The sequence below is a fragment of the Geotrypetes seraphini genome, chromosome 4 (assembly GCF_902459505.1).
Source record: "Geotrypetes seraphini chromosome 4, aGeoSer1.1, whole genome shotgun sequence".
NCBI lineage: Eukaryota > Metazoa > Chordata > Amphibia > Gymnophiona > Dermophiidae > Geotrypetes > Geotrypetes seraphini.
The window spans coordinates 264620505-264646406 of NC_047087.1; the positions used below are offsets into that span (position 1 = coordinate 264620505).

Here is a 25902-nt window from a genome sequence, read left to right on the forward strand (position 1 = left end):
ACTACTGGAGTTGCAGTCAAAGCTCACTTCAGCCCATCCAGATGCGTCTAGCCATTATCGGGGCATATACCATAAAGGTCTCTCCGGCACTGGCCTTATTTCCCAATTTCAGGCGCTACCATCTAAGCACCACAAAGTTTTGTTTTGCTTCCATTCTCTTTCCATATAGGAATGCTTTGTGCTAATCCAACACATTTTTGAATTCTGTTACCATTTTCATCTCTACCATCTCCCGCGGAAGGGTATTCCAAGCATCCACCACCCTTTCTGTGAAAATGTACTTCCTGGTATTACTCTTAAGTTGACCGCCACCTCCCCTCTCCCGTCCCCCCAGTTCATATCCTCTGGTTCTACCACTTTCTCTTCTCTGGGAAAGATTTGTTTTCATATTAATTCCTTTCAATTATCACCCCTATCCCTCCTTTCTTCTTGGGCGCTGTTCTTCATTGCAAAGCCCGCAAGCCAAGATGTCTGTGGGGACATCTAGTGTGGCTTGCAGCTCCCCACTGGGTTCCAAAGTCCCCTTCACTTCAAAATCTACAAGGAGGGTGCTGGTGTATCAGTGATTCTCCAGTGCTGCTGGTGGCCTCCTCTGCACTGTTTATCTGCTATGGTCCACCCCCATATTTCTGCTTGGGTGGATCACAGCAAAGGAACTGTGAAGAGGAGCCTGCGAGCAGTGCTAGAGAATTGCTGCCACATCGGCAAACTCCTTGCAGTTTTCATGGCAAGGGAGGCTTTGGAACTGGGTGGAGAGGACATTTGGTAGAACCAGGGAAGAAGAAGGGAGAGATACTGAATGGGAGGGTTGGGGAGGGGAAGGAGATAGTAGCACATGGATAGAGGGGAGGGGAAGGAGATGGTGCAAGTGGATGGATGGAGGAAAGGGGAAGGCAATAAAGGAGGGAAAGGAGATGTGCACATGGATGGAGGGAAGGGAAAGAGGAGGGAAGAGATGATCCACATGGATGGAGGGAAGTGGAAAAGAAGAGATGGTGCACATGGATGAAGAGAAATGGGAGAAGAGGGAAGAGATGGTGCACATAGATGGAGGAGGGGGAGGGGGAGATGGTACACATGGAAGAGAGAGAAAGAGATGGAAATATAGATTTGAGATGGAAGCAGAAAAATGGAAGAAAACTGAATTTGAAACTCAGTGCCAAAGATGGATGTGGTACAAAAAAGTGAATAAGGAGAGGAAAGAACCAGCAAATGCATAAGAAGGCCTTGGAAAAAGAGTTAAGAGCACAGAAGAAAAAAGATGAATAGAAAAATAAAATTGCCAGATAACAAAAGTAGGAAATATGTTTTTATTTTCTAGTGATTGAAATATGTCAGTTCTGAAAATTTACATCTGTTGTTTTAATATTTTGAACTGTTCAGGAAGAAATACATTTCTTTCTATTTCTTTTGTGGTGTACTGTGTACAGAATCTGATATATTAAGCTTTTGTTTGTGTACAACAATAGTAATTTTAGTTTGTGGATTTGTATTTGAAAAGCTTTTTTTTTCTCATTTCATTTTTAAAACTGTTTATTGGTTTTGTAAAAACATCTTACAGAAAGTGCAATAAAATAAAATTCAATAACATTCCTTAAAAGTACTTATGTACTATACACGAAACACAAAATAAACAATCCCCTTCCCCCCTCCCTCTCTGGATTTGTAGATAGGAAACCTTTAGTTTGGCAGGTTCAAGAATATCTCTAAAGCTGTTTAACAAATGAATCTAATGGACCCCAGATTCCTATGAATTTTTGGAATTCATTCACTTTTTCTGCAAGCATTTTTTCATATCGATAATACAAGCATAGAGTCTCCCACCAAAACGGCATGTTTAACTGATCCCATTGCTTCCAATTCCTAGTAATCATTTGTAAAGCCGCTCCTGTCATAATAATAATAAGTTTATTCTTGGAATTACTAAGTGGGCTCCTATTCATAATTGAAGTACCGGATAATATAATTCCATATGACAAAGGAATGAGAACTTCAAGAATAGAAATTATTTTATTCCATATGGATTTCCAGAATCTGAGTATTAAAGGACAATGAAATAAGAGATGATCTAACATTCCGATTTCTAATTTGCAATGCCAACACTTATTGGAACGTGTAGAATCTATTTTTTGTAGTTACACTGGAGTCCAAAATATTCTGTTTTCTGCATGGGTGACTGAGGCCAGGTGTTCTGGTGGGGATGGAAGTCCAGAAACTTTGGTTTGTGTTGTGGTCTCAGGTAGGAAGATATTTGTCAGCTCTCCTTCAGCTTTTTTTGACTCGAAATAGCCCCAACTTAAAAATTAGTGAAGACCACAGCTCTAGGGTATACTTACTCAGTTCGTCATATCTTTACTCCTAAATCTTTTGGTTCAAACCTCATATCATTTTTGTTGCTTTTATTTGAACTGCTTCAAGTCTTTTTACGTCCTTAGTGGGATACAGCCTCTAAAATTCTGTCTAAGGATTTTGTTCCTTCCCTATTTTGCATTTCCCAAAAGATTATAATTTTGAAGCTCATTTTCCTATTTCTCTTATTGATATTGGCTTAAGTTCTAGAAACGTATTGTGATTTTTAGAATTTTCTGTGGCAGTGTCTTACACAGGATATTACTTAGGGTTCTAGGGTGTCCAGTATGGCACCCTGAAGAAAAGTAGCAGAGAGGACCCCAGAAGATTAAGAAGGAGGGCTATGAGAAAGAATCTGCTGAAAACCAAATGTCTGGGAAAGAAAAAGGAATGAGATTTTCTTAAAGTTAATCTTTCTGATTTGCATTTTGCTCCATTATACATATTTGATTTTGAGAATTTTGCTTAATAAAATAGTTCTTATTAACTGGTGAGGACCTTGGTGTACTCACCTCTCCCTACCCCCTGCCCCAATTCAACAGGATTCCTTAAATTTGTGGATTTTGTATTACCTTTATGTACCCTCTGGAGCAGTCCTTCACCCTACCAAGAAAGAAGGAGGGGGGAATGCATTTACATGAACATTTCAAGTCTCAAGTTGAATTTAAAATTTGATATAAATGCTTATCAACATTTCTAAGTGATGTACAATGTTAAAAGAAGGGGAACATAGACATATACATGTCAAAAAACACATATAGCCAAACCAGACTTGACTAACCCACAAACATGAGGTCAAATGGGAAAAACTACAAAATGTATAGGACAGGAGACAATTAAGGTCTGAACACGGAGGAGGGGATAAGAAGAGGATGACAGATAAAAGGATTTCACTGATTTTAGTGAGAGAAAGAATTTAATAATTGTGAATATTTAATCCGTTGGATATCAACATCAACAAAATGTCAAATAAACGTAAAGAAATTTAAAGAACTGATCTTCTGCAATTAAATTATAATTAATGCAAATAAGGGAAAGGGGGACTTGTATACTGCCTTTTTGTTTGGCATTTGGAAGCTGACATTCAAAGCAGTGGGCACTGGAGGATTACATAACTTTGCCAGGGTCTCAAGAAGCAGCACTAGGATTTGATCTCATAACCCCTGGGTGCAGAAACAGCAGCTCAGCCAGCGAACCACAGCCCTTCCTCCTACATATCACTTTGGCCCCCTTTTATAAAGCCACGGTAGAGCATTTTAGCACTGGCCAGTGAGTTAAATGCTTCGACGCTCATAGGAATTGAATGAGTGGCGGAGCATTTATGTCGCCGGCCAGCGCTAAAACGCTCTACCGTAGCTTTCTAAAAAGGGGCTTTTGTTTCTCTTTTGAAATGTTAAGGTTTAGCAGTATCATGGTAAGCTCCTTTAATGTGTTTCACAACAATGTGGGATTGCTATCTGAAAACTCCATTGCATCTATGAGGGCAAAGAGTCAACTATCGGTGAAAAATAACAAACTTTTGTTTATAATGATGGGGGTTGCCATACAGCTTATTTTATAAAAATGGAAAAATTGGGACAGACTTAATTATTCATTCTGGTGGGAATCCCTATGTTATGTCTTTAAAATGGAACGGTTCATGGCCATTCAGAAGGGATGTTACAAAAAATTTATGGATGTTTATAGTGGGAACCATTAGCTAAATACTGTAAGGATTGACTTATTTATCTAGATGGGGAAAACATGCACATCCAGGGAGGGGGGAGGGGGGTATGTTTTGGGCTAGGATTAGGTTGTGTTCTACAACTAAAAAGAAAATGCAGACAATTAGAAAGGTCATGGAAAAAACAAAAACACAACCACATCAAAGATGAATGGAAAATCCTAATCAAACAATACAATACCAAACTGAAGGAAAAACGAAAAAACTACTACTCCAAACTCATCAGCACCGAAAAACCAGACACAAGAATACTTTTTGACATCTTAAGAAATCTCACCGATACCAAACCATTTCTCGCCACCCAAGGAAACCAAACTCCCACAGCCACCCAATTAGCGGATCACTTCAAACACAAAATCATCACAACCAGATCCACATTCAACAATTCAAGAATCAACATAGAAGAAATACGAATCAATCCCAAAACAGATGAAGCAATACCAGCAGACAGGATATGGACAAACTTCCCAAAGATACAATGGTCAGACTTGAACAGGCTTTACAAAAAATACAGCAAATCCTCATGTGACTTGAACAACTGTCCCTCATACTTACTAGCAACAGCTTCCACCAAATTTAAAGCTAGCCTCACACTATGGCTTCAAACAACACTAAGTGAAGGTCATTTCCCACCGGAATTAGGAGAAATCATAATTACACCTATCCTAAAAGATCCCAAAGGTCCTATAGATAATCCTGCAAACTATAGACCAATCGCTTCAATCACTCTATACATTAAAATAACAGAAGGCCTTGTCGCACAACACCTCTCCAACTACCTTGAAGACCATCACATACTACATCCATCACAATCTGGATTCAGATCCAACCATAGCACAGAAACTCTACTGGTATCACTATTAGACATTGCCCGACAACACCTCAGCAAAGGAAACAAGCTGCTTCTCATTCAACTCGATCTTTCTGCGGCATTCGACCTAGTTGACCATCACACACTACTCCAGATATTAGACGCAATAGGAATCTCAGGTAATGTTCATAAATGGTTTCAAAGCTTCCTCAAAACACGAACATACAAAGTCAAATCAAAAGAGCACATATCCGAACCATGGTCAAACCCATGTGGAGTACCACAAGGATCACCATTGTCACCCATATTATTTAACCTCTTCATAGCATCCCTAGGCATAACCCTAGACGCCCTAAACACAGTATCATTCAGCTACGCAGATGATATAACTATCCTCCTCCCCTTTAATATTCAAGACCCCTTATCCACAAACCACCTGAAAATGATAATGGAAACGGTAGAAAAATGGATGTCAAGTCATAAACTAAAACTGAACTCGGAAAAAACTAAATTCCTACTACTGGAAAGGGAAAAAAAAACCATCTCTCACAGAACTAGAAGTAAATACAATCAAGTACCCAATGCAAAGCACACTCAAGATCCTGGGAATTCTACTAGACAGAAACTGCACAATGCAGTCTCAAATCCACAAAATCATCCAAAGAGCATTCTTCACAATACGTAACCTAAGAAAAATAAGAAAATTCTTCAACAAAGATCAATACAAGATATTAGTACAATCCCTAGTACTGAGTATTGTAGATTACTGTAACAGCCTATACCTATCATGCCCAAATTACATGATAAAACAATTACAGACAGTTCAGAACACAGCCCTCAGAATCATCTACTCACTAGGCAAATATGACCACATCACCAAAGCATACCTAGACTCACACTGGCTACCAATAAAAGCAAGATCCCAGTTCAAATTCTACTGTCTACTATACAAAGTAATACATGGAACAGCACCCAGCTACCTAAACAACAGACTACACCGTAACCTCTCACACAGATTAAGGAGAACTCAGAGCCTATTCACTCACCCCCCTCTCAAAGGAACACGACGAAAGAAACTATATGACAGCCTTTTAGCGACACAGGCAGCAAAGATCGATACTACCATCACCAATCTACTGACCAAATCAATAGACATTAAAGCATTCCGAAAAGAAATCAAAACTCATCTCTTCAAAAAACACTTCCCATCATCATAACCTCACAAAAGTATTAGAAAATGCTCTCATGACTACCCTAACACCACCACCAGCAACACCCGAATCCGGACAGTATTATCTCTATTCGTCTAAACAGCAGAATCCGGACAATATTATCTCTATTCGTCTAAACAACCTATCACTATCTACTATCTACTACCAATTTATCCTGGAAAAGTCCAGAACAACAATTGTAACTTAACGCATTCTTGATTATATGTACTGCAATGCTACTGGAAATGTCCAGTCTTCTAACTTGTAATCCGCTTAGAACCGCAAGGCACAAGCGGAATAGAAATCACTAATGTAATGTAATGTAATGTGTATAGGTATTTATTTATTATTGATTAATTTGTGGAAGGGGTGGGAGAAAATAATTCTTGTCATTTTTTTTCCTAATAAGTTTATTGTGCTTTACTGTTAGTATTCTCTGTAAGTGATTCATTTATTGTGTACAATTGTAGTTTTAAAAACGAATAAAGAATGTTAAAAAAAAAAATCCATTGCAGTCACAGCTTCTGTCAGTGGGCATCTCCAGAAAGTCAATTACTATCAAGACATCTTGCCTTTCAGTGAGAGGAAAAGCATCATTAACCTATGTCCCCTCATTCAAGAAACAAATCCTAATATGCCTATTTATGAGGGCATTATTTTAATGAATAGCAAACTGAATGAAAAGTAATCTAAAGCAAAGTAGAGAAAGCGAAAAACAAATTAACATTATAGCTTCCTATAATGCTGCCAAATTTAGCACATTGTTCACATGATATCAACATTGGTTGTTGTTGTTTTTTTAACACTCAAGTGCTCTGTTGTTTTCAAATACAAATTATGCACTCGGTTGCTTTGCCTGATGCACGTCACGTTAAGGATGACAAAGAACAAAATCAAAATACCAGGAAAGGGAAATATATTTTTGTCTTCATCTGAAAAGGAAGCTAGTGACAGAAGCTTCCTTTTCTGCCTTCTGCATTTGGAACATGATTATGTTTCAAAACAATTTTAATTCTAGATCTCATTGCTTGCAGCATTTGTACATATTTTATAGATAGTACTGAAACCTTTTCTTTTGTTGAGAACTATAATTGGCTTTAGTTAATATAGGGTTTGCATATTCCGTGCAAAACATGTTTTTTTCTCTTGCATAAGGCATGGTTTCTATTCCATGCCTTATGTGCAGTCTTTGACTCAGTATTTCTGGTTATAGCTTTAACTATTACCCCCTCCTTTACAAAGCTGCACTAGTGTTTTTAGCGCTGGCTGTGATGATAAGAACTCTGACGTTCATAGAATTCCTATCCCCCTCCTTTACAAAGCTGCGCTAGCGTTTTTAGTGCCAGCTGCTGCGGTAACAGCTCCGATGCTCATATAATTCTTACGAGGGTCTGAGCTGTTACCGCCATGGTCGGTGCTACAAACGCAAGCGCAGCTTTGTAAAGGAAGGGCTATGAGCATTGGAAGGCTTAGCGCCACGGCCAGTGCTAAAAACGCTAGCACGGCTTTGTAAAGGAGGTCCTTAGAGAGCTATCCATTAAAAAATGCCCTTTTTTCTTCATATTTTGCAAGCTTGTACAGGCTATAGGTGACCTCTGCAGATCTTTTTAGCAAACTCTACCAGGCTGTGCTTGTATTTTTAATTTTTTTTTTTTTTTTCAGATCTTCAGGTGTGAGGAGCATTTTAAAGATATGAAGTCCGTTCTACTGATGAATCTTTCACTCTCTATCCCAGCATATGCTTGATTTATTAAATACTGCAGTGTTGTAAATAATTCTAACTGCAGCTCCACTTGGTATTAATTTAAGTGAAGAAAGGGCACAATGTAGAATCTTAGGGTTCCTTTTACTACACGCTAAGTTACAAGTTACAAGTTTATTAGAATTTGATGGATTGCTTAATCGGTTTGCTAAGTGATGTACAAAATTATTAAAAGAAAAGTGTGAATTACAAAAAGGACAAACCAAATGACAAAATTCTTAGAGACAAGACAAACTTGAGTTGGGAGGAAGGGGGGAAAAGTTACAATTCTATTTAGAAGAAAAACAAAAAAGGAAAAGAACAAAAGGAAATGTTAGTATTTTCCACGTAGCGTGGGGGTTAGCAGGCACTAAAAACGCTAGCACACCTTAGTTAAAGGAGCCCTTAGTAACAAATAAAAAATCACTCAAATACAAAAAAAAAGTATCTGAGGTCTTGCCATTGAGGTGTTTTACCCCAATTGAAAGAAGGCACTATATATCTCATTCTCGTTTAAAAAAAATTGTAATGGAATACATAAAGCAGGCAATTTTATAAGGGACTTGAATGTACAAACAGAATAAAATAGCTTGAAATATACTTATATGAAAAATAGGCACAACAAAGTCATAGAAATTACATTTATGTGATCCATTCATGTGATCCATTTATGTGATCCATCCATTCACCTGGGATGGTGAATAGATAAGACAGAGATATCTGTTTTACCTGCAGATACTTGTATATGCACAAAATTATACCTGCTTTAGCTTTCTAAGATTGTGATTTTCATATGGTGATCATTTTTACATGTATATTTCATACACACACACACACACACACACACTGAACCGAAAATAAGGAGAAATTCTACGCATATGACTAATAAACAAACATAAAAATGTACTGGTTAAGATCAACGCGTTCGGCTCATTGGTTCTGTTCGTTTGTATATACTAGATTGCACCAAAGTATAGTTCATACGTTCACTGATTGCTATGGCAAATATTGACATGCCTTATGCTTCTAAGCTCTGGTTTGTTCTTGCATAAATAAAGTGCAGATTGGTGTAGATTGGAACAGACAAACAAACAGACCTATTGATATCCCGACGTTCGGTTATATTCGTGTTACTTCGATAATATGAAACACGTGTTAATGTTATTAGAAAAGATTCTTATTTTAGGATTGCGTACACGACCATTTGATTCTCGCCTTTTGAGTTCAGTAGGTTCAATACTTTAGTGAAGTGTTTATAGACTATTGAAAAATTTTTTTGTGACAATATCTTCATTTCGCGGAATTCTAAGTAAGTTCTTAACATATGTTTTAATTTGCATATTTTAAAATGTATATTACGTGCTTTATTTTATATTTTCATGATTATATCATAAATAATAAAATCCTAGAGCGCGCATGCGCTGTTGAAATATCGTGAGTCCTGGTGGCGTGAGGTGTGCTTCTGTGTCACTCCTCACGGCGCCTGCGCCAGCGACTCATCAAAATTCAGCCGGGAGTGGGGAATCCAAATTGCACACGTGCTCCAGCTCTGGATCGGATCCCGCTGCTCCTCTCCCCCCCACCCCTTTCCCGGCTCCGGAGGGGAATCGGTCTCAGCCCCGGGTGGGGGCGCACGCCGGTCCCTGGTCCCATCCTGCCTCCGGTTCAGGTTTTAGCTGCTCCCCGGTTACCTTGGTTCCGCTTCGGGATCAGAACCGGCTTCGGGGTGCCGACTCGGCTTCTCCCTTTCTTTTTCTCACCCTGGGAGGAGGATCTGGGAGGGAAAGATATCAGTCCGGAAACAGCTGAGCAAAGGTTAGTACCAATAATAACATGTTTCATTTAACATATTGATATATATCACAGTAATGATGTATTGTATTATCTCTCATGTAATTTACAAACTTAAAAATGGGAGGTGAAAGGGCCTCATAAGTGGAATAGCCTAGGGCCTCTTTTCATCTAAATCCAGCCCTGTATATACTGTGTGTGTATATATATATATATATATACACATATATATATGTACAGAAGCCATGCACGGTTTCTAGAATTGCTGCCAAAATACACACTGGAAATCAGGAATTTGTTAAGATGAGGCCTGGCATGGCGTTTAGGAGGGTGGGATTTTTATACTGGGGGGGGTCTTCTGCAGAGGGGGACTTGTCTGAAGGAGTGACTCTAGATGGTGAGGTTCAGGTTGGGGGGATGGTAAATCAGATGATGGCAATGGTTTCAGCTTTTAGATCTGCTCTTCCAGCAGGCACTTCTGCAGGTCTTGGGAAAAGGTAAATGATGATGTCTGTATTTTTTTTTCCATTGATGCATATTTCTCTTGTACAATATGTTATATATGTCAGTGTTGATGGCATGTCCTCACCAAGCTCCCTTGCTGTTTAGATGTGGAATTGGTCCTGATGTGCAAATAAAATCTTTCTAAAATAGCCTTTGCACGTATGTGACCATCTAAATGTAAAAAAAAAATCTGCAATCTACACTCAAGGATCCTTCTAAAATAAAGGCCCATATCAATTATTTTATTTTTGCCCAAATAAAAATAAATTATATAACCCCCCCCTTTTTGTAAAACCGTACATGAGGCTTTTAGCGTCGGCTGGTACGCTGAACGCTCTGCGCTGCTCCAACGGTCATACAGTTCCCATGAGCATTGGTATAGCGCAGAGTATTCAGAGTGCCGGCCAATGCTAAAAACCTGTTGTGTGGCTTTGTAAAAGGGTAGGACAAATTGGTAAAGCAAAGATTTGGCTTTCCTAAATTCACACTGACTCATTCCCATTAAAAAATGTTTATGTATGCGAGGGTAGCTTTTAGCATTTTGCCTGGCACTAACATCTACTACTACTATTTATCATTTCTATATCGCTGAAAGTCGTACACCGCACTGCACATTTAACATTCAATAGACGGTCCCTGCTCAGAAGAGCTTACAAAGGCCTACATTACCGGAGCCTCTGGGGTTTTTTTTTCTCCGTCCCTAACCATGCTTACATTAACCTTAGGCACCACTAGCCGCCACACTGTAGGCGCAGTTCTGGCACCCACCTTGACAGGCGCTTCGTGCCTGCATGACCCTGCATTTTTTTTTTCACAAGCTTGTAATTGGATTTAAATGACATAGTTAATTACCACACTGATTAAAACCAATTACAACAATTACGTTAGGAACTGGTAAGCACAATCAAGGCGCCTACCAACACCTGACTGACAGTGCCGTTTACAGAATATGGTCCTATGTGTTTAGATGCCAGCACTTACTCAGCCATAAAGCTGCTGTACATACACCTAGATTCGGGACATACACCTGTACATTCAGTCAGGCTATCTTAATCTTTCTTGATAACTCAAGCTTAGTATTTGCATATTTATGGTTGACAGATCATATTTTAATTCTATGATTTGACAAGTGCATGCAATTATTTTTTTTAGAAAACCCATTAAAACATGAAAACATCTGCCATTATTACAATATAAGTGCACTGATTCATATTTCATTAACTATGATAATTATATTTCTCTATCCCTATTCATAACCCATTAAAGTTTTTGTTCTGTATACAGGTAAGATCCTAATGTTTACCACTGGGCAAACAGCTATGATCACCATAAAATTAATCAATAAGTGCCTATGAAATAATTTGTCTTGGCAAATACATTCCACATGAAATTACTATGATGTGTCAGTCCTGTAATCAGCAAAAAGTGAAACACAGAGGGTTAAACAAACACACAAATAATAGTAGAGGGGAAAAAACCCCTCAATACACTGATAGCCAAAATAGTGATAAATTGCATGGGTGGCAGACAGAAAAAAACACCATCATGGGTTTAAAAAAAACTCCACTAGAAATATCAAAAACCCAATATGAGTGAAAAAAACATTCACTATCCTCCCTTTTACAAAACCGTAGCACGTTTTTTAGCGCCGGCCACGATGGTAACAGCTCTAACGCTCATAGGAATTCTATGAGTGGTTAAGCTGTTATCGCCGCGGTCAGTGCTAAAAACCGTGCTACGTTTTTGTAAAAGGGGGGGGGGGTGTATATGAAAGGAGGCAGAACAGTCATTAAACAGTCAAAAAATATTATTTCAAAAGTTAGCTGTGCATTGTATGCTGATCATTTACAAAAAAAAGCCAGGACTCTTCATTCCATCACTGAAACTGCAAAATCACCCAATAGAGCTTCCCTGTTTTGCGTCAGAGGCCTAGCTCACTCCTGTGAAACGGCACATCAAGGTGGAGTGGCAGGAACAGAAAACCACAGATCATTCTTCAACCCCCTCAGGTTTTTGGCAGCCCAAATGCATGGCCCTGCATTTCTTAGCATTAAATCTTAGCTGCCGAATTCTGGATCATTTTTCAAGATTTGCTTGGTTCTTTCCCATATTATCCACACCATCAGGGGTGTCTACCTATTGCAGATTTTAGTATCATTCACAAAGAGACAAACCTTTCCAAATAGCCCTTCAGCAGTATCACTTAAAAAGTGTGATACATAGCCTGTTTCCAAATTTAATAGTTTTGCTGCATAAAAAGGAAAGCCAATTCATACAGGTAAGAGAATGAGAATATACTGTATGTTGTGAAAAGACATTCAGTTCATTAGTATACATCTGTTGAGTCATCTAAAATCAAAATCATTTTACTGCAAAAACTTAATTATAGAGTAAGTGAAATTGTCTTAGAATGGTGAAATGGATGTAATAAATTCAGTACTCAATTTAAAAGTAGATGTTTTCCAGCTGACTAATGGTGGCATTTGCATGTGTAAACAGTAACTTTACAAGTGTAAGTGCCCAATGCAGCTCAGTAGTGAAGAAGTAGCCTAAGGGACTCATAATCGAAAAGAAAATACATCCAAAAAACCCCGCATAAATCGGCACTTGGACGATCAAAAAGACAGGTTGTCCAAGACCTTTTGACTGCCGCTGTGTGCCCAGAGTGACAAGGGGTGTTTTTCGAGGAGTAGTTAGAGCGGGAGGTAGGTGGTATGTGGGCCGACCTAGACTTAGTCATCTGACAGAGATAATCGAAAGTTTAACAGGTTGCCTGGACGGAACGTATACGTTTTTGACTTAGACCAAGTCAAAACAGGTATAAGTTTCTTTGGTGGTGGCTTGGGGGGGGGGGGAGGTTCCAGGAGGGCTACCTTTGGGGGATGGGAGTGTCGGCAGGAGGAACTAGGCATCCCTCCTGCTGGTGAACTTTCGGGAGTGGGGGTAGGGGGCTTTCAGCAGGAGAGTGGCATCTCTCTTACCGGCGAAGGTTGCGGAAGGGGTGGGTGGGTCAGGGGTGTCCAGTAGGAGGAACTGGGCATCCCTCATGCCGGTGGGAGGGGGGGATCACAGCAGGTTTGGGCAGGAGGAATTGGGCATCCTCCAGCCGGAAAACTTTCTAACTGGTGTTTATGACAGAGAATCGTGCATAAAAGGTCTTGTTTTGGGTGTTTGGGACTTGGGCATTTTTTTTCGGGAATAGGGCTGGAAGGTAGACATAATGGTGGTCTTGGCAATTAAATGCCTGAACGTACAGGTAGGCTATTCTCGAAAAAAAATCCACATTTTGGATGGTTTTTTTTTGAGACTGGACATTTCCCTGTGCTTACTTTGGGCGCCTAGTGCCTTAGGCCAAAAAGGAACATAGACATTTTTTTTATTATGCCCTTCTTAGTGTTAGAGCAGTGGATTAAGAACTAGGGATGTCTGATTCAAATTCCACTATTGGCTCTTTGTAACATTGGGCAAATTACTTTTTTATTTTAGTATTTATATGCCACTTATAGCCTAAGTGGTTTACATTACTCAAGTATTTTTCCCTGACTGTCCCGGTGGGATCACACTCTATCTAATGTACCTGGGGCAATGGGGGATTATTTGACTTGCTCAGGATCACAAGGAACACCATGCGATTTGAAACCACAACCTCAGGGTACTGGGGCTATAGTTCTAACCATTTTGCCTCACACTCCCCACTACTTACTACTCCCAAGATGCATCATTTTCAGCATGCGGCCCTGTAGGCAAGAGGGAATGGGCTTCCCTCCTGACGATTTATCTTTGGAAGGTATGGGGGGGTCTGGGGATGTGTGTGTGTGTATGGGGGGGGGTTCCAGAAAGATTGGGAGATGGAGGGGGGTGTCCAGGGATGTCAGGGGGAGGGGCATAGAGCTCCATAGCTCAGCTGATCCTGGCAGGGGGAATCCCCATCAGCTGAGTCAGCAGGAATCCCCAAAACCGGCTCAGCTGATGGGAGATTCCTCTGCTGTGATCAGCTGATGGCCAGCCCTCAATATGCTGTCCCCCCCCATCTCTGTGTGGTGGGAAGGGGTCATGACCACTGGGGGAGTAAGGGGGGGTCATGCCTTAAAGCCTCCAGAGGACTCTTAACATAGAACATTGCATCACATAAGGCCTGTTTTACAAAGCCGCGCTCGCGGCTGCAGCGCGGTAACGACCCCGAAGCCCATAGAGATTTAAAAGGCTTCGGGGCTGTTGCCGCGCGGCTTTGTAAAACAGGCCCATAGTTATAGTTTGGGTTCCTCTTTCCCACATGCATCACTTTGCACCTGCTCACATTAAACGTCATTTGTCATTTTGATGCCCAGTCTCACAAGATCCTCTTGCAATTTTTCATAATCCTCTTGCGATTTAACAACTTTGAGTCACAGCAAATTCAATTATCTCACTAGTTATTCCCATCTCTAGATCATTGATAAATATGTCAAAAAGCAGCGGTCCCAGCACAGATCCCTGATGAACTCCACCATTTACTCTTCTTCACTAAGAATATTGACCATTTAAACCCAATCTCTGTTTTCTGTCTTTCAACCAGTTCTTAATCCTATTCCATGACTTTCTAATTTCCTCAGTATCCAGAGTATAACTAAAAAATCCTGGAAAACTTCAATTATGTTCAATGATGAAGATGGGTACTCATAGCCCACTTTATCCCTAAAAACATGTTCAGAGCAGGTGAAATGGTAAGACAGTTCTGCTATATCAATCATGATCAGGCAGATCCAAATAGTATAAAACGCTCCAGCTTGATTTCTGCTGGAAAAATCAAAGCAGACGAGTGCCACCCCGCGATTGAAATCAGGGTGAAATTCAAGATCATGTTGCTGACGTACAAAATCACTCATCTTTCAGAACCGCAATCCCTAGCAAACAGAATAGACAGCCATAAACCAACTGGTGCCCTATGCTAGAGCCTAGAATACCTACTGGAAAAAACCCTCCTTCAAAGACATCAAATACAAAAGCGTCAGGAAAAGAATGTTCTCGGTGATGGCTCCAATGTGGTAGAACTCCCTTCCGATGGAAGGGACACCAAAAATTTCAAGAAAGGAATGAAGGCGATACTCTTCACAGAACATTTTAGCAACTAAAGAAACAATTAGGGGGAATAGCAACATGGAGGAAACAGAAGGCTATTACCCACTTGGAATATGAAAGGGTGGACTCATGAATAATGCAAAGAAAGATGAATATATGGCATACAGAAACTATAATAATAGTATACAGTATGTACATAGATGGTTATAAATAGGTAAGATATACATATATTTAACTCATGTATTGTAACACCATTACTGAAGCTCATGCAAACCGCTCTGAATTGACTCCCCAGTCATTGGTAGGGGTATAGAAGCTTCCAATAAACATAAACATAGGCCCTCTTTTACTAAGGTGCGCTAACCGATTAGCGCGTGCTAATCAATTTAGCGTACGCATGCATGTTAGCCTATGGACGCGTTAGCGTTTAGTGCACGCTAATCAGTTAGCACACCTCAGTAAAAGAGGGCTTTAATCAATACCAGGAAAAATAAATTCTAAAAACAGAGTTATAATATTACCACAAAAACCTTGAACACGACTTCAATTATTTCTGAAATCAAAGATAATTTGAACATTGGTAAGTCATTCCAGAATTTTACCAACTTATATCTAAAAGAATCTTCATAAAAAACCTTAGCTTTAATGCCCTTAAATGACAGAAATTGCCATACAAAAAAAAGTTACAGGCACAAGAGTTTGAATCAACCGTAATATATCAGCTGGGCAGTAGCCGTCTTAACATTTTATTTATTTTTTTTATTTTACATTTTTATTGAATTTTTATATTACACAAGTATGCAATCATAACTTGATAGAGATCAGAGATGAAGAAATTTACGATTGACAAAGAACAATAGAATATAAACAAGTAATATTAACTCTTATTTAGCCCACAATATTTATGAGATCAAGAAAGGAAATAAACTTCAAATCAACTACATTTTATAAACCATATAACATATCTTAAATAAAATATCTGTGTTGCATGGTAACCGAAGATCAATCAATAAAGGAAATCCCTGGCTGCAGTGTAAAGCACTGAGCATGAAATGTACAACAGCACAGGGTCAGACCAATGATCCATCAAGCCCAGTAGCCCATTCTCACGGTGGCCAATCCAGGTCCCTAGTACCTGGCCAAAACCCAAGGAGTAGCTACATTCCATGCTACCGATTCAGGGCAAGCAGTGGCTTCTCCCATGTCTTTCTCAATAACAGACTATGGACTTTTCCTCCAAACCTTTCTTAAAACCAGCAACGCTATTCGCTCTTACCACATCCTCTGGCTTAACTATTCTCTGAGTGAAAATTTTTTTCCCCTCATTGGATTTTTTGTTTTTTTGCAATTGTTTATTTATAACAAAAAAACCTCAGACCACCACAGCAGTACAATACAAGAACAGTACAATCAGTCAAATTACAAAACAGCAAAACCCATTGAGGTCATCCCCCCCACCCTCCCAACCCTCCCACCCAGTATTTCCCTGTAATTTTTGATGGAGTGAAAAATCGATCTACTTGTACCCATTCTACTCCACTCATGATTTTGTAGACTTCAATCATATCTCCCCTCCAAAAACTATTAAAGACATCTCTTTTTGTAAAATTCTTAGGAAAGTAAGAAAGATTATATTTTTCTTGTATTTCACTATGATGTACAGTCTCTTGATGATGTAAACTGCATCGATCTGGAAGGTATTGCGGTCTAGAAATGTATTTTAATGTAATGTAATGAAGTTGATCATTTTGACGTATTCACATTTCTGCCTGCCTTTTACACAGTGGAATGAACTACTATTTATTTTCTCTGGATAAGAAATCTGAGGTTTTTCGTATACATTATTTTTTCTAGGGCTTGATTGTTATTTTGAATTTGAAGAATGGACACAGAGCCTGATTTGCAATTTGAAACACTTTTTTACCACAGTAAACTTGCCATGGTATTATTATATGTCAGTTCCTTACAAGCTAGTACATGAATAACTCAAATTACCATCTATAAAGAACAATGTAATAAATCTCAAAGGCAAACTCAGGTAATTCTCAATAAAAAGTGTTTTTTTTTTCCTTGACATGCGAGAAGACTCAATTAGATTGCTTTTTTGTTATTTAAGTGGTACAGAATCTCAAATTCATTCAAAGCTGGAAAATGTTAGTGTAGAAATGAAATGCTAATACAGAATGGAGTTCACTCAGTACTGTTTTGATTATAAACCATTTAAGCCATTAGAATTCACTAACTATTTATTTTGGTGCCATTTTTCCTCCCATTAAGGACTTTGCACATTCTGTACATCAGTTAAAAATCTGCCTTTTGTTTCCAGTTACTAAAGTTTGTTATTTATATCAAGACTTTAGCCCATTAGCTCCCCTTTTACAAAACCGTAGCGCAGTTTTTCACGCAGCGGTAACAGCTCTGATACTCATGTTACTGCCTTGGCCAGCGCTAAAAACTGCACGACAGTTGTGTAAAAGAGGGGGGTAACATTGTTCATAAAATTGCATTAAGCAGAATAATCAGACATAATGGGCCTGATTCTATAAACAGCGCCTAGGTTAGGTGCCTTAATCATGGCCGCTTAGTAACGCCTAACCTACATCCTCGCGTAACTTATTTAAAAAAAAATTGGTTCATTGGCACGGTAATTGACTATCATTAAAATGATTTAAAACATTATTTTAATTAATAATTTGAATTACACATAGATATTTGTGTAGTACCTTATGACACATAAGTCCAGGTGCCCTCTGATGCCTAATGATGCCCACCTGAAAAGTAGGCATAAATAGAGATGGAGAATAGGCATGGTAAACTTAGGTATCTATTTGTGGAAGATAGGTTTTACTTGGCCTAATTTACTAGTGCCTACCTCAACAAAGCCTAGCGATACTTAATGACATCTAGGCACTACTAAGTGTGATTCTATAAAGGACACCTAGTGGTTGATTAACAACCGTGCAGACTGGAGTCAACTTAGGGGGAAAGGGAATGGGAAACTTCCCTTTTGTGGTTACACATTCAAACTAGTTTACATATACAGGCAGTCCTCGGCTTAAGAACGGGTTCCATTTTTTTAAACCATTCTTAAGTTGGATTTGTATGTACCTGGGATCCTAGTATTCTTCCCACCTTCTACACCTCCTTAAGGACCCTCTTACATTCCTTTCCATCCATCCCACTGTTCCCTTTCCACCACCACATCCAATATTACTCTCTCTCATATCTCTCTTCCCTATGCATCTCTACTTCACTCCTCTCCCACCACCATGTCCAATAATTCTCTCTCCCTCCCTATTCCCAACAATTCTCCTCTTTCTTCATCTCCTCATACACACCATCTCTCTTTCCCTCTCACTTAGACACCCAATTCTCCCTTTCTATTCCCTCCTCCACCTCAGCATCTCTTTCCCTCACTCCCTTCATTCTTCCATTCTATGACTCATGCTTCCCTCCTGACATTCTGTGTCCCAACTTCATGCCCCCTCCCTCCTTCCTTCCATCCTTTGTCCGAAGTTTATGCTCCCTCCCTCCAAACGCGCCCCTCTCCCTCCCTCCCGATGCACCCCTATCCCTCCTTCCATTCTGTGCCCGAAGTATGTGCCTCCCTCCGACGAGTGTTTACCTTTTTCTGGCCGGCTCCCTCCTCCTCCTTCCAGCCGCAGTCGTTTCTCTGCAGAAAGCTGCAGGTGGGGCTCCTATGTACAACCCACAGCTGAGCCAGAAGCCTTCCCTCTGCTACCAGAGAAAGCATTACCCTCTAGAGCCAGTGCTGGCAAAGAGGCGGTCTTACTGGAGATTGATGCAACTCTTAGCTCAGAAAAGAGACTTCCACCTCCAGATCCAAGCATGGTGCCACTGCCATAACAATTGATGCAGCCGCAAGAAGTGGGAAATCTAACAGCTACTGTAGCATCGATTGAAGGGAGTATACAGAGTGAAAAGGCTGTTGAAGGGATAGATGCCACTGTGGTTTTGAATCCCACAGAAGCTGAAGTCTTGGCTGGAAATTAGGAGTTGGTTTGGAACGAAAGAGGGTCACTGGAAAATGAGAGACCTGGCAGCTAGAAGATCTTCAGACTGTGGAACATTTGGAACAATGGGCTAGTGAGCTCTCTTTGTCCCCTTTAATTAAATCTACCTATGTAATATTAGATTCCATCTGATTCCTTATGATAACATGTTAGCCTCATCTTGTACCTAGATGCTATGCCTATGGAATCTGTGCATTGTTTGTTGATGATCAATTGTTAGCCTTTAATATTGTACTGAGGTTCCCCTGTTATTCTGTTAGTTTATTCTCAGAATCTGTGTTTGTTCTTCTGGTACCCGCCCTGAGCTTTCTGGGAGGGCGGGAGATAAATCAAAATAAATAAATAAACTATGGACATTTCTTTGCAAGATTGTAAAACACGTTTAGTTACCTAGGAGGCAAAAAATTTTGATTTTGAGAGGAAAGTGGAGGTTGTTCAAGAAGTACTGCTTGAGATTCAATCGAGGTCTTTAACATCTGGAACAGGATTATACTAGGAGGTTGAATCTCCATTTTGTTAACTTTCCTCAAGCTAAAAGTATAACTCCTATTGAATTGTTCAAGAAATATCAGATGGGCTTTATTTTCGGATAAATTGGGTGGTTTTATTTTTTTTTTTTTGGGGGGGGGGGAAGTTCCTGGTTTTTCCTGATATGTGTAGATACAGAAGAGAAAGCTATTTTTGTTAATGTTCCCACACGCTTTGTCTCTGGGTGCTCATTTCTTTTTACATTTTCCTTGTAAATGTTTGGGTCTTTTGGATTCTAATAGATACCTTTTCTATGACCCAAAGCAACATAAGGCTTTTCTTGATAACAAATGTCCAGTACATCTTCCAGTGGTGGATAGGAAGGATATGGGACTTAAAATGGAAGATATAGGAATATAACTGTCTAGGATTAATGTATTGATTACATTTGTTTTTTCTTTTTTTTTTTTTTATGAATAAAGCCTCTTTTCCTTTGGGTTTCCTCTTCTTGAATAGTGGACTTATAGGAAGTTCATTGCTTTCCTCCTTTTTTAAAAATCAGATGTACAGTATATAATCTGTATGATCTTTAAACCCACAAAAATTCCAAATAATGTAAAGTGTTTTATTCATATAAACTTGGAACATACAATATGCGATTGGACTGGCCACTGAGTACTATGAATGCAAATACTAAGCTATGGAACACAATCGCTCTGTCTGATTGGTGTGTATACAGCAGGGGATTTCAGTGTCAGTCCTCAAGGTTCACAACCCAGTCAGGTTTTCAGAATTTCCTCAATGAAAACTTGCTTATTTGATAAATTAATTTGATTCAGTGCCTCTGCAACCTCTCCTGATAAAGCAACTGCCTCCTCTTTTGCAACAATGAAGCCTCTCTCAATAGTACTCTGAGACTTCTCCCTATTGAAGGAGTTTTTCCATCCTTACTCCCATTTGATATAACCTTTCCCTATGTTGTTACTTAGGCCTCCTTAATGTATTGTAACTAGAGAATGACAAGGGGATAAATTTGTCCCCATCCCCTCAAGAACTCAATTTCCCAGTCATGTTCCTGCATGTTTTGTCGCCGTCCCTGTCCCTGCCCCACTCCTGTAAGCTCTCCCTTAACTGCACAAACCTCGAGCACTTATGATTTCAAAGTGTTTGAGGCTCGTGTAGATGAGGACAGAGCTTAGGCAGTGGTGGAATGAGGCATTATGACATCACAATCTGAGCTCTAGAATGTTGCTACTTATGATTTTAAAGTGTTTGAGGCTCGTGCAGATGAGGACAGAGCTTAGGCAGTGGTGGAATGAGGCATTATGACATCACAATCTGAGCTCTAAAATGTTGCTACTTATGATTTTAAAGTGTTTGAGGCTCGTGCAGATGAGGACAGAGCTTAGGCAGTGGTGGAATGAGGCATTATGACATCACAATATGAGCACTAGAATGTTGCTACTTAAGATTTTAAAGTGTCTGAGGCTCGTGAAGATGAGGACAGAGCTTAGGCAGTGGTGGAATGAGGCATTATGACATCACAATCTGAGCTCTAGAATGTTGCTACTTATGATTTTAAAGTGTTTGAGGCTTGTGCTTGCAGGAATGGAGCAGGGACAGGAAAATAACTTGACGGGACGGGATGGGAAAATGAGTTCCTGCGGGGATGGGGAAAAATTTGCCCCCGTGTCATTCTCTAATTATAGCTGCTTCCCCTGTCACAACAATGTAACCCTCCTCCACAATGTTGGTTTTTTCTGTAACTCCCTCTCCCTCTTATGATGTGTTGTAACTTTTCCCCATGATGTTGCATGGGCCTCTTATCTTGTAAATCGCCTTGAACACATTCTGGAGAAGTGCAATTAAGAAATCCTTATTAGATTAGATTAGGATATGCAGGAGAACTATTTGTGTACAGTAGAGGCAGCACATGCAAATAGATTTCATGCATATTCATTCTGGAAATTCGGAAAATCCAACTGGGGTGTAGACCTCAAGGGCCGACATTGCATATCCCTTTACATTGGTTTGTGAACCCAAATGGTAATGACACCCCAATTGACCCATACCTGAGCATCGGTTGTTTAGGATAAGGAGGCTGGTCCGCATTCTGGCACTGCTGGGACTTTTTAGTCACCTGTTTATAAATGTTCCTTGCAGTCACTCCAAGCCACAACATGGTGGAAAGTGTGGAATAATGCAGCACTATGCCGACCTTCAATAATAAAGGTAACAGAGACAATAGTGAATGGACAGTTAATCAAGAACATGTGCAGGTATCATTGCAACTGACAGAAAAAAAAGACAGAGAGGTCAATATTCACAATAAGGGCCAGATGCAGTAAATGGTGCACAAAGCTAGGCATAATTAAAATCTGTAAAGAATGAGTATATATTTTTCTTCCCTGATTAGTACAAATGGAAATTGGGCGGGGGAGGGGGGTATTTATTATTGGAAAATGTTTTTATGAAATATAAAAGGATGGGAGGGAAGGGGATAAATTTAATTTAATAAGATTAATTGTAGAATTTCAAGTGATATATCTATGTTAAAATGTTAATACCAATGTTGATGTACTTGATGTAAGTTATAAAATTAATAAAGAATTATAAAAAATAAAAATCTGTGCTAAGTACCAGTACTAAGCAACCTTTATAGCACAATCCTTAGAGTGGATTCCCATGCCAAACTTTGGATGTGAGGACTTACGCCAGGGCTGCCCAAGTCCGGTCCTCGAGATCTACTGGCAGGTCAGGTTTTCAGGATATCCACAATGAACCTGCCTGAGAGAGATTTGCATCCCAAGAAGGCAGTGCAGGCAAATCTCTCTCAGGCATGTTCATTGTGGGTATCCTGAAAACCTGGCCTGCCTGTGGATCTCGAGGACCAGACTTGAGCAGTACTGACTTACTCCTACTGAAACCTGGTGTAAATCCTCACTCCCAATTGATGGCAGTTGGATGTGCAAATCCAAGTATTCTATAATACCACACCTAATTTCTGGGAATGCCCTGACTTGCCGATGCCCCGCCCAGGCCCCGCCTTCTTTCGAGCACCATGCTATGAAATTTAGGTGTGGATGTTATAGAACAGTGACTAGGCCTGGCATGCATGCGAGTCCAAATTGATGCCAATGAACTCCAGGTATTGATTGCTGACACCTCATTAACTCGTCAATTTGCATGTGCACCTGCTCTGCATAGCCAGCTTTGGGTGACCTATATAGAATGTGGGGACAAGTGATTAACTAATTTGCTCCCCTATATGTGGAATTTTAGTCATACTAGGTTAGTTGAACCATTAAAATATGTTATCCTAAACTTAAATGGATATATTATTCCTTTATGTTTGGACAGTTATTCGTTCCATCTTACTTAAATGGATAAAGTTATCTGGACAGCACTGAATATCAGCATTATCTGCATAACTTTTAGACCTCCCCATGAAACACCCCCAGACACACTGCTTTTAAATGGATATTTGTCATCGGACATTGGGTTGTCCAGTAAAAGTTATATATTCAAGGTCCAGAATTCTCAGCATGATTTATGTGACTAAGGGCCTATTTTACAAAGCCGCGCTAGCGGCTGCTGCACGGTAACGGCCCCAAAGCCCATAGGGATTTAAAGGGCTGTTTCCGCGTGTCAGCTGCTAACGCGGGTTTGTAAAACAGGCCCTAAGTCTGAAGTCAGCCACATAATCATTTTGAATATTAATCTCATATTTTCTAAGAACGTTTTCTTGATTGTACTGTACTGCATATAGAAATCTGAATTTATGGCCAGCTTTTTAGTTAGTACCAAACATAAACAATAGTCTTACACTTTTAAGTTGTTTTATGTTACTATCATCCACTTAAAACATAAAACAATACATTTAAGATGTATGCATCCAACATTTTTTAGTAGCCAGTCCTGAGCAGCCGGTATATGGGTTATAAATCTCTTTATATTTATTTGATATTCCATGTCTTGAAGAATACTGGCAAAACCAGTACTTGGCTAGTTATGAAAACAGAATATAACACTAGCATTGAAATCAGCTAGAGCTGCAAAAAATAATATAATTTACCACTTGTGGTTTCAAACTCCATTACTTCTGTTTCTTCTTAATATTCTAGAGGTACAGAGGGGCATTTTTGATATGATGTCTAAATCCAAGTTTAGATGTTTTTGGAAGTGGAAGTTGGTAGAGGAAATGGCCATTTTTAAAACAGCAAAAGGTCTTTTTTTAAAAAAAAAAAATGACCATTTCTAGATGTGGCCTTAGGCGAGCTTAGGCGGTCCTAGGCCCGCGGTAGCTGCCTGAAATGTAGGCCAGCAAAATGGATTCGGTCACAGTGGACAGAAAAAAGTAAATCCTACTGTACTACTACCATTTATTTCTATAGCACTGCTAGACATATACAGTGCTGTACATTAAAACTTTCAAGAGAAACCCATGTGAAGGTTTACTAAAATAGCCTTAAATACATGCACTGTGTTATAATTTTCCAATGGAAGAGCAGCAAAAATTGTGGAACAGGATCGAATGTACCAGTTGTATTTTAATAAGCATCCCAAAAACATAAAAGCAATCCATAAAGGATATATACAGTCGCAAGTGACCCACAGTAAAATCCAAATAATATATAAAATTACAAGTGACCCGACATGGGCCACGTTTCGGCAAAGCTAAAAATGCCTTCCTCAGGGGTCTTAATGAGTCCTAGAAGATGGAAAGAGAAAAGATTAGGAGAAATTAACAAAAATAAGTGATGGTGTGCACATGATAAAAATGAATGATGAAAAACTGAGGTAAATTGAAATGATGAAAAAATGTGACAGGACAAGCAGTGATCCTTAATCCGCCGTACGAGTTAAAAAAATACTGTAGTGATGGAAGCTCTGAGAAATGAATAATAGTGATGCCAAAATTATAGAAAGTGCATCGTAGAAATACACCACTAAAACAGTGGCCAATCAAACTGATGAAAAGAAGAGTGAACTGAATAATAACAAGGCCCTGTACCTTTTTGATCAGTAATATTATTGGTGAAAAACCAGAAGTGGTATTTTGAAAACACAAAAAACCGACATACCTTGGCTGTCTTTTATAATTTTCCAATGACCATTTTATAGAAAATCTATATGTTTGTAATCCAAAGGCAGAAACGAGAACTTCTCAACAAAGCATGTTATGTTTTGAAGTGAGAGTGTGTAGGCCGACAAGACAATGCCAAAAATATTGGGGTCCTTTTATGAAGGTGCGCTAGCCGTTTTAGCACGCGCTAAATATTAGCATGTGCTAAACACTAACGCGTCCATTATAGTCTAGGGATGCGTTAGCGTGTGCTAAAATGGTTGGCGCACATTAGTAAAAGGACCCCATTATTTGGCATTTTCATACTTAAGCACAGATAAACTATAGAAGATGTGTGAAACCATGCCGTGAAATATGTACTACATAGTTGTCATTTTGATAAGAAAACAAAAAGGAAGAACCAACAAGGTCTGCAGTCAGGAAAATGAAGACGAACCCGAACAAGAAAAAACTGCAGACGAGCGTGCAATGATGCAGGCAAAGTTTATTTTAACAATAGGTAAAACGCGGTTAAAAACATCACATAAAAACAAATGAACCCGACACGGTCCGTGTTTCGAAAAACACCTTCGTCAGGGGTCCCAGATGGAAAAAGAGTCAGCTTTTTCAGCAAGTTTCAAGTTTATTAGGATTTGATATACCGCTTATCAAGGTTATCTAAGCGGTTTTTACAATCAGGTACTCAAGCATTTTCCCTATCTGTCCCGGTGGGCTCACAATCTATCTAACGTACCTGGGGCTATAGAGGACTGAGTGACTTGCCCAGGGTCACAAGGAGCAGCACAGACTTTCTTTCGGAGTTTCTTCTATACAGGCAACTGACTCTTTTTCCATCTGGGACCCCTGATGAAGGTGTTTTTTGAAACACGGACCGTGTCGGGTCCATTTATTTTTATGCAATGTTTTTAACCGCGTTTTACCTATTGTTATAATAAACTCTGCCTGCATCATTGCACGCTCGTCTGCAGTCTTTTCTTGTTTTGGGTCATTTTGATAAGACCATTAGCAAAAACTAGGGGCTCCTTTTACTAAGGGGCGCTATCGGTTTTAGCACACGCTTAGCGCGTGCTACATGCTAACGCCTCCATAGAGCTTGCGTTAGTATTTTTTATTTAGTATGTGGTGT

The 25902-nt window shown here is 39.5% G+C and overlaps 1 protein-coding gene across 9 annotated transcripts in view; it reads right to left on the reverse strand.

The window, feature by feature from the left end:
- Window positions 1–25902, reverse strand: part of ADGRA1 (adhesion G protein-coupled receptor A1) — an 873110-nt gene that overhangs the window by 57678 nt on the left and 789530 nt on the right. For all 9 annotated transcript variants that reach the window (XM_033941640.1, XM_033941643.1, XM_033941641.1 and 6 more), the window contains one exon: window positions 21763–21908. In XM_033941640.1, coding sequence (XP_033797531.1) covers window positions 21763–21908 — 146 coding nt within the window. The remainder of the gene's footprint in view (window positions 1–21762; window positions 21909–25902) is intronic.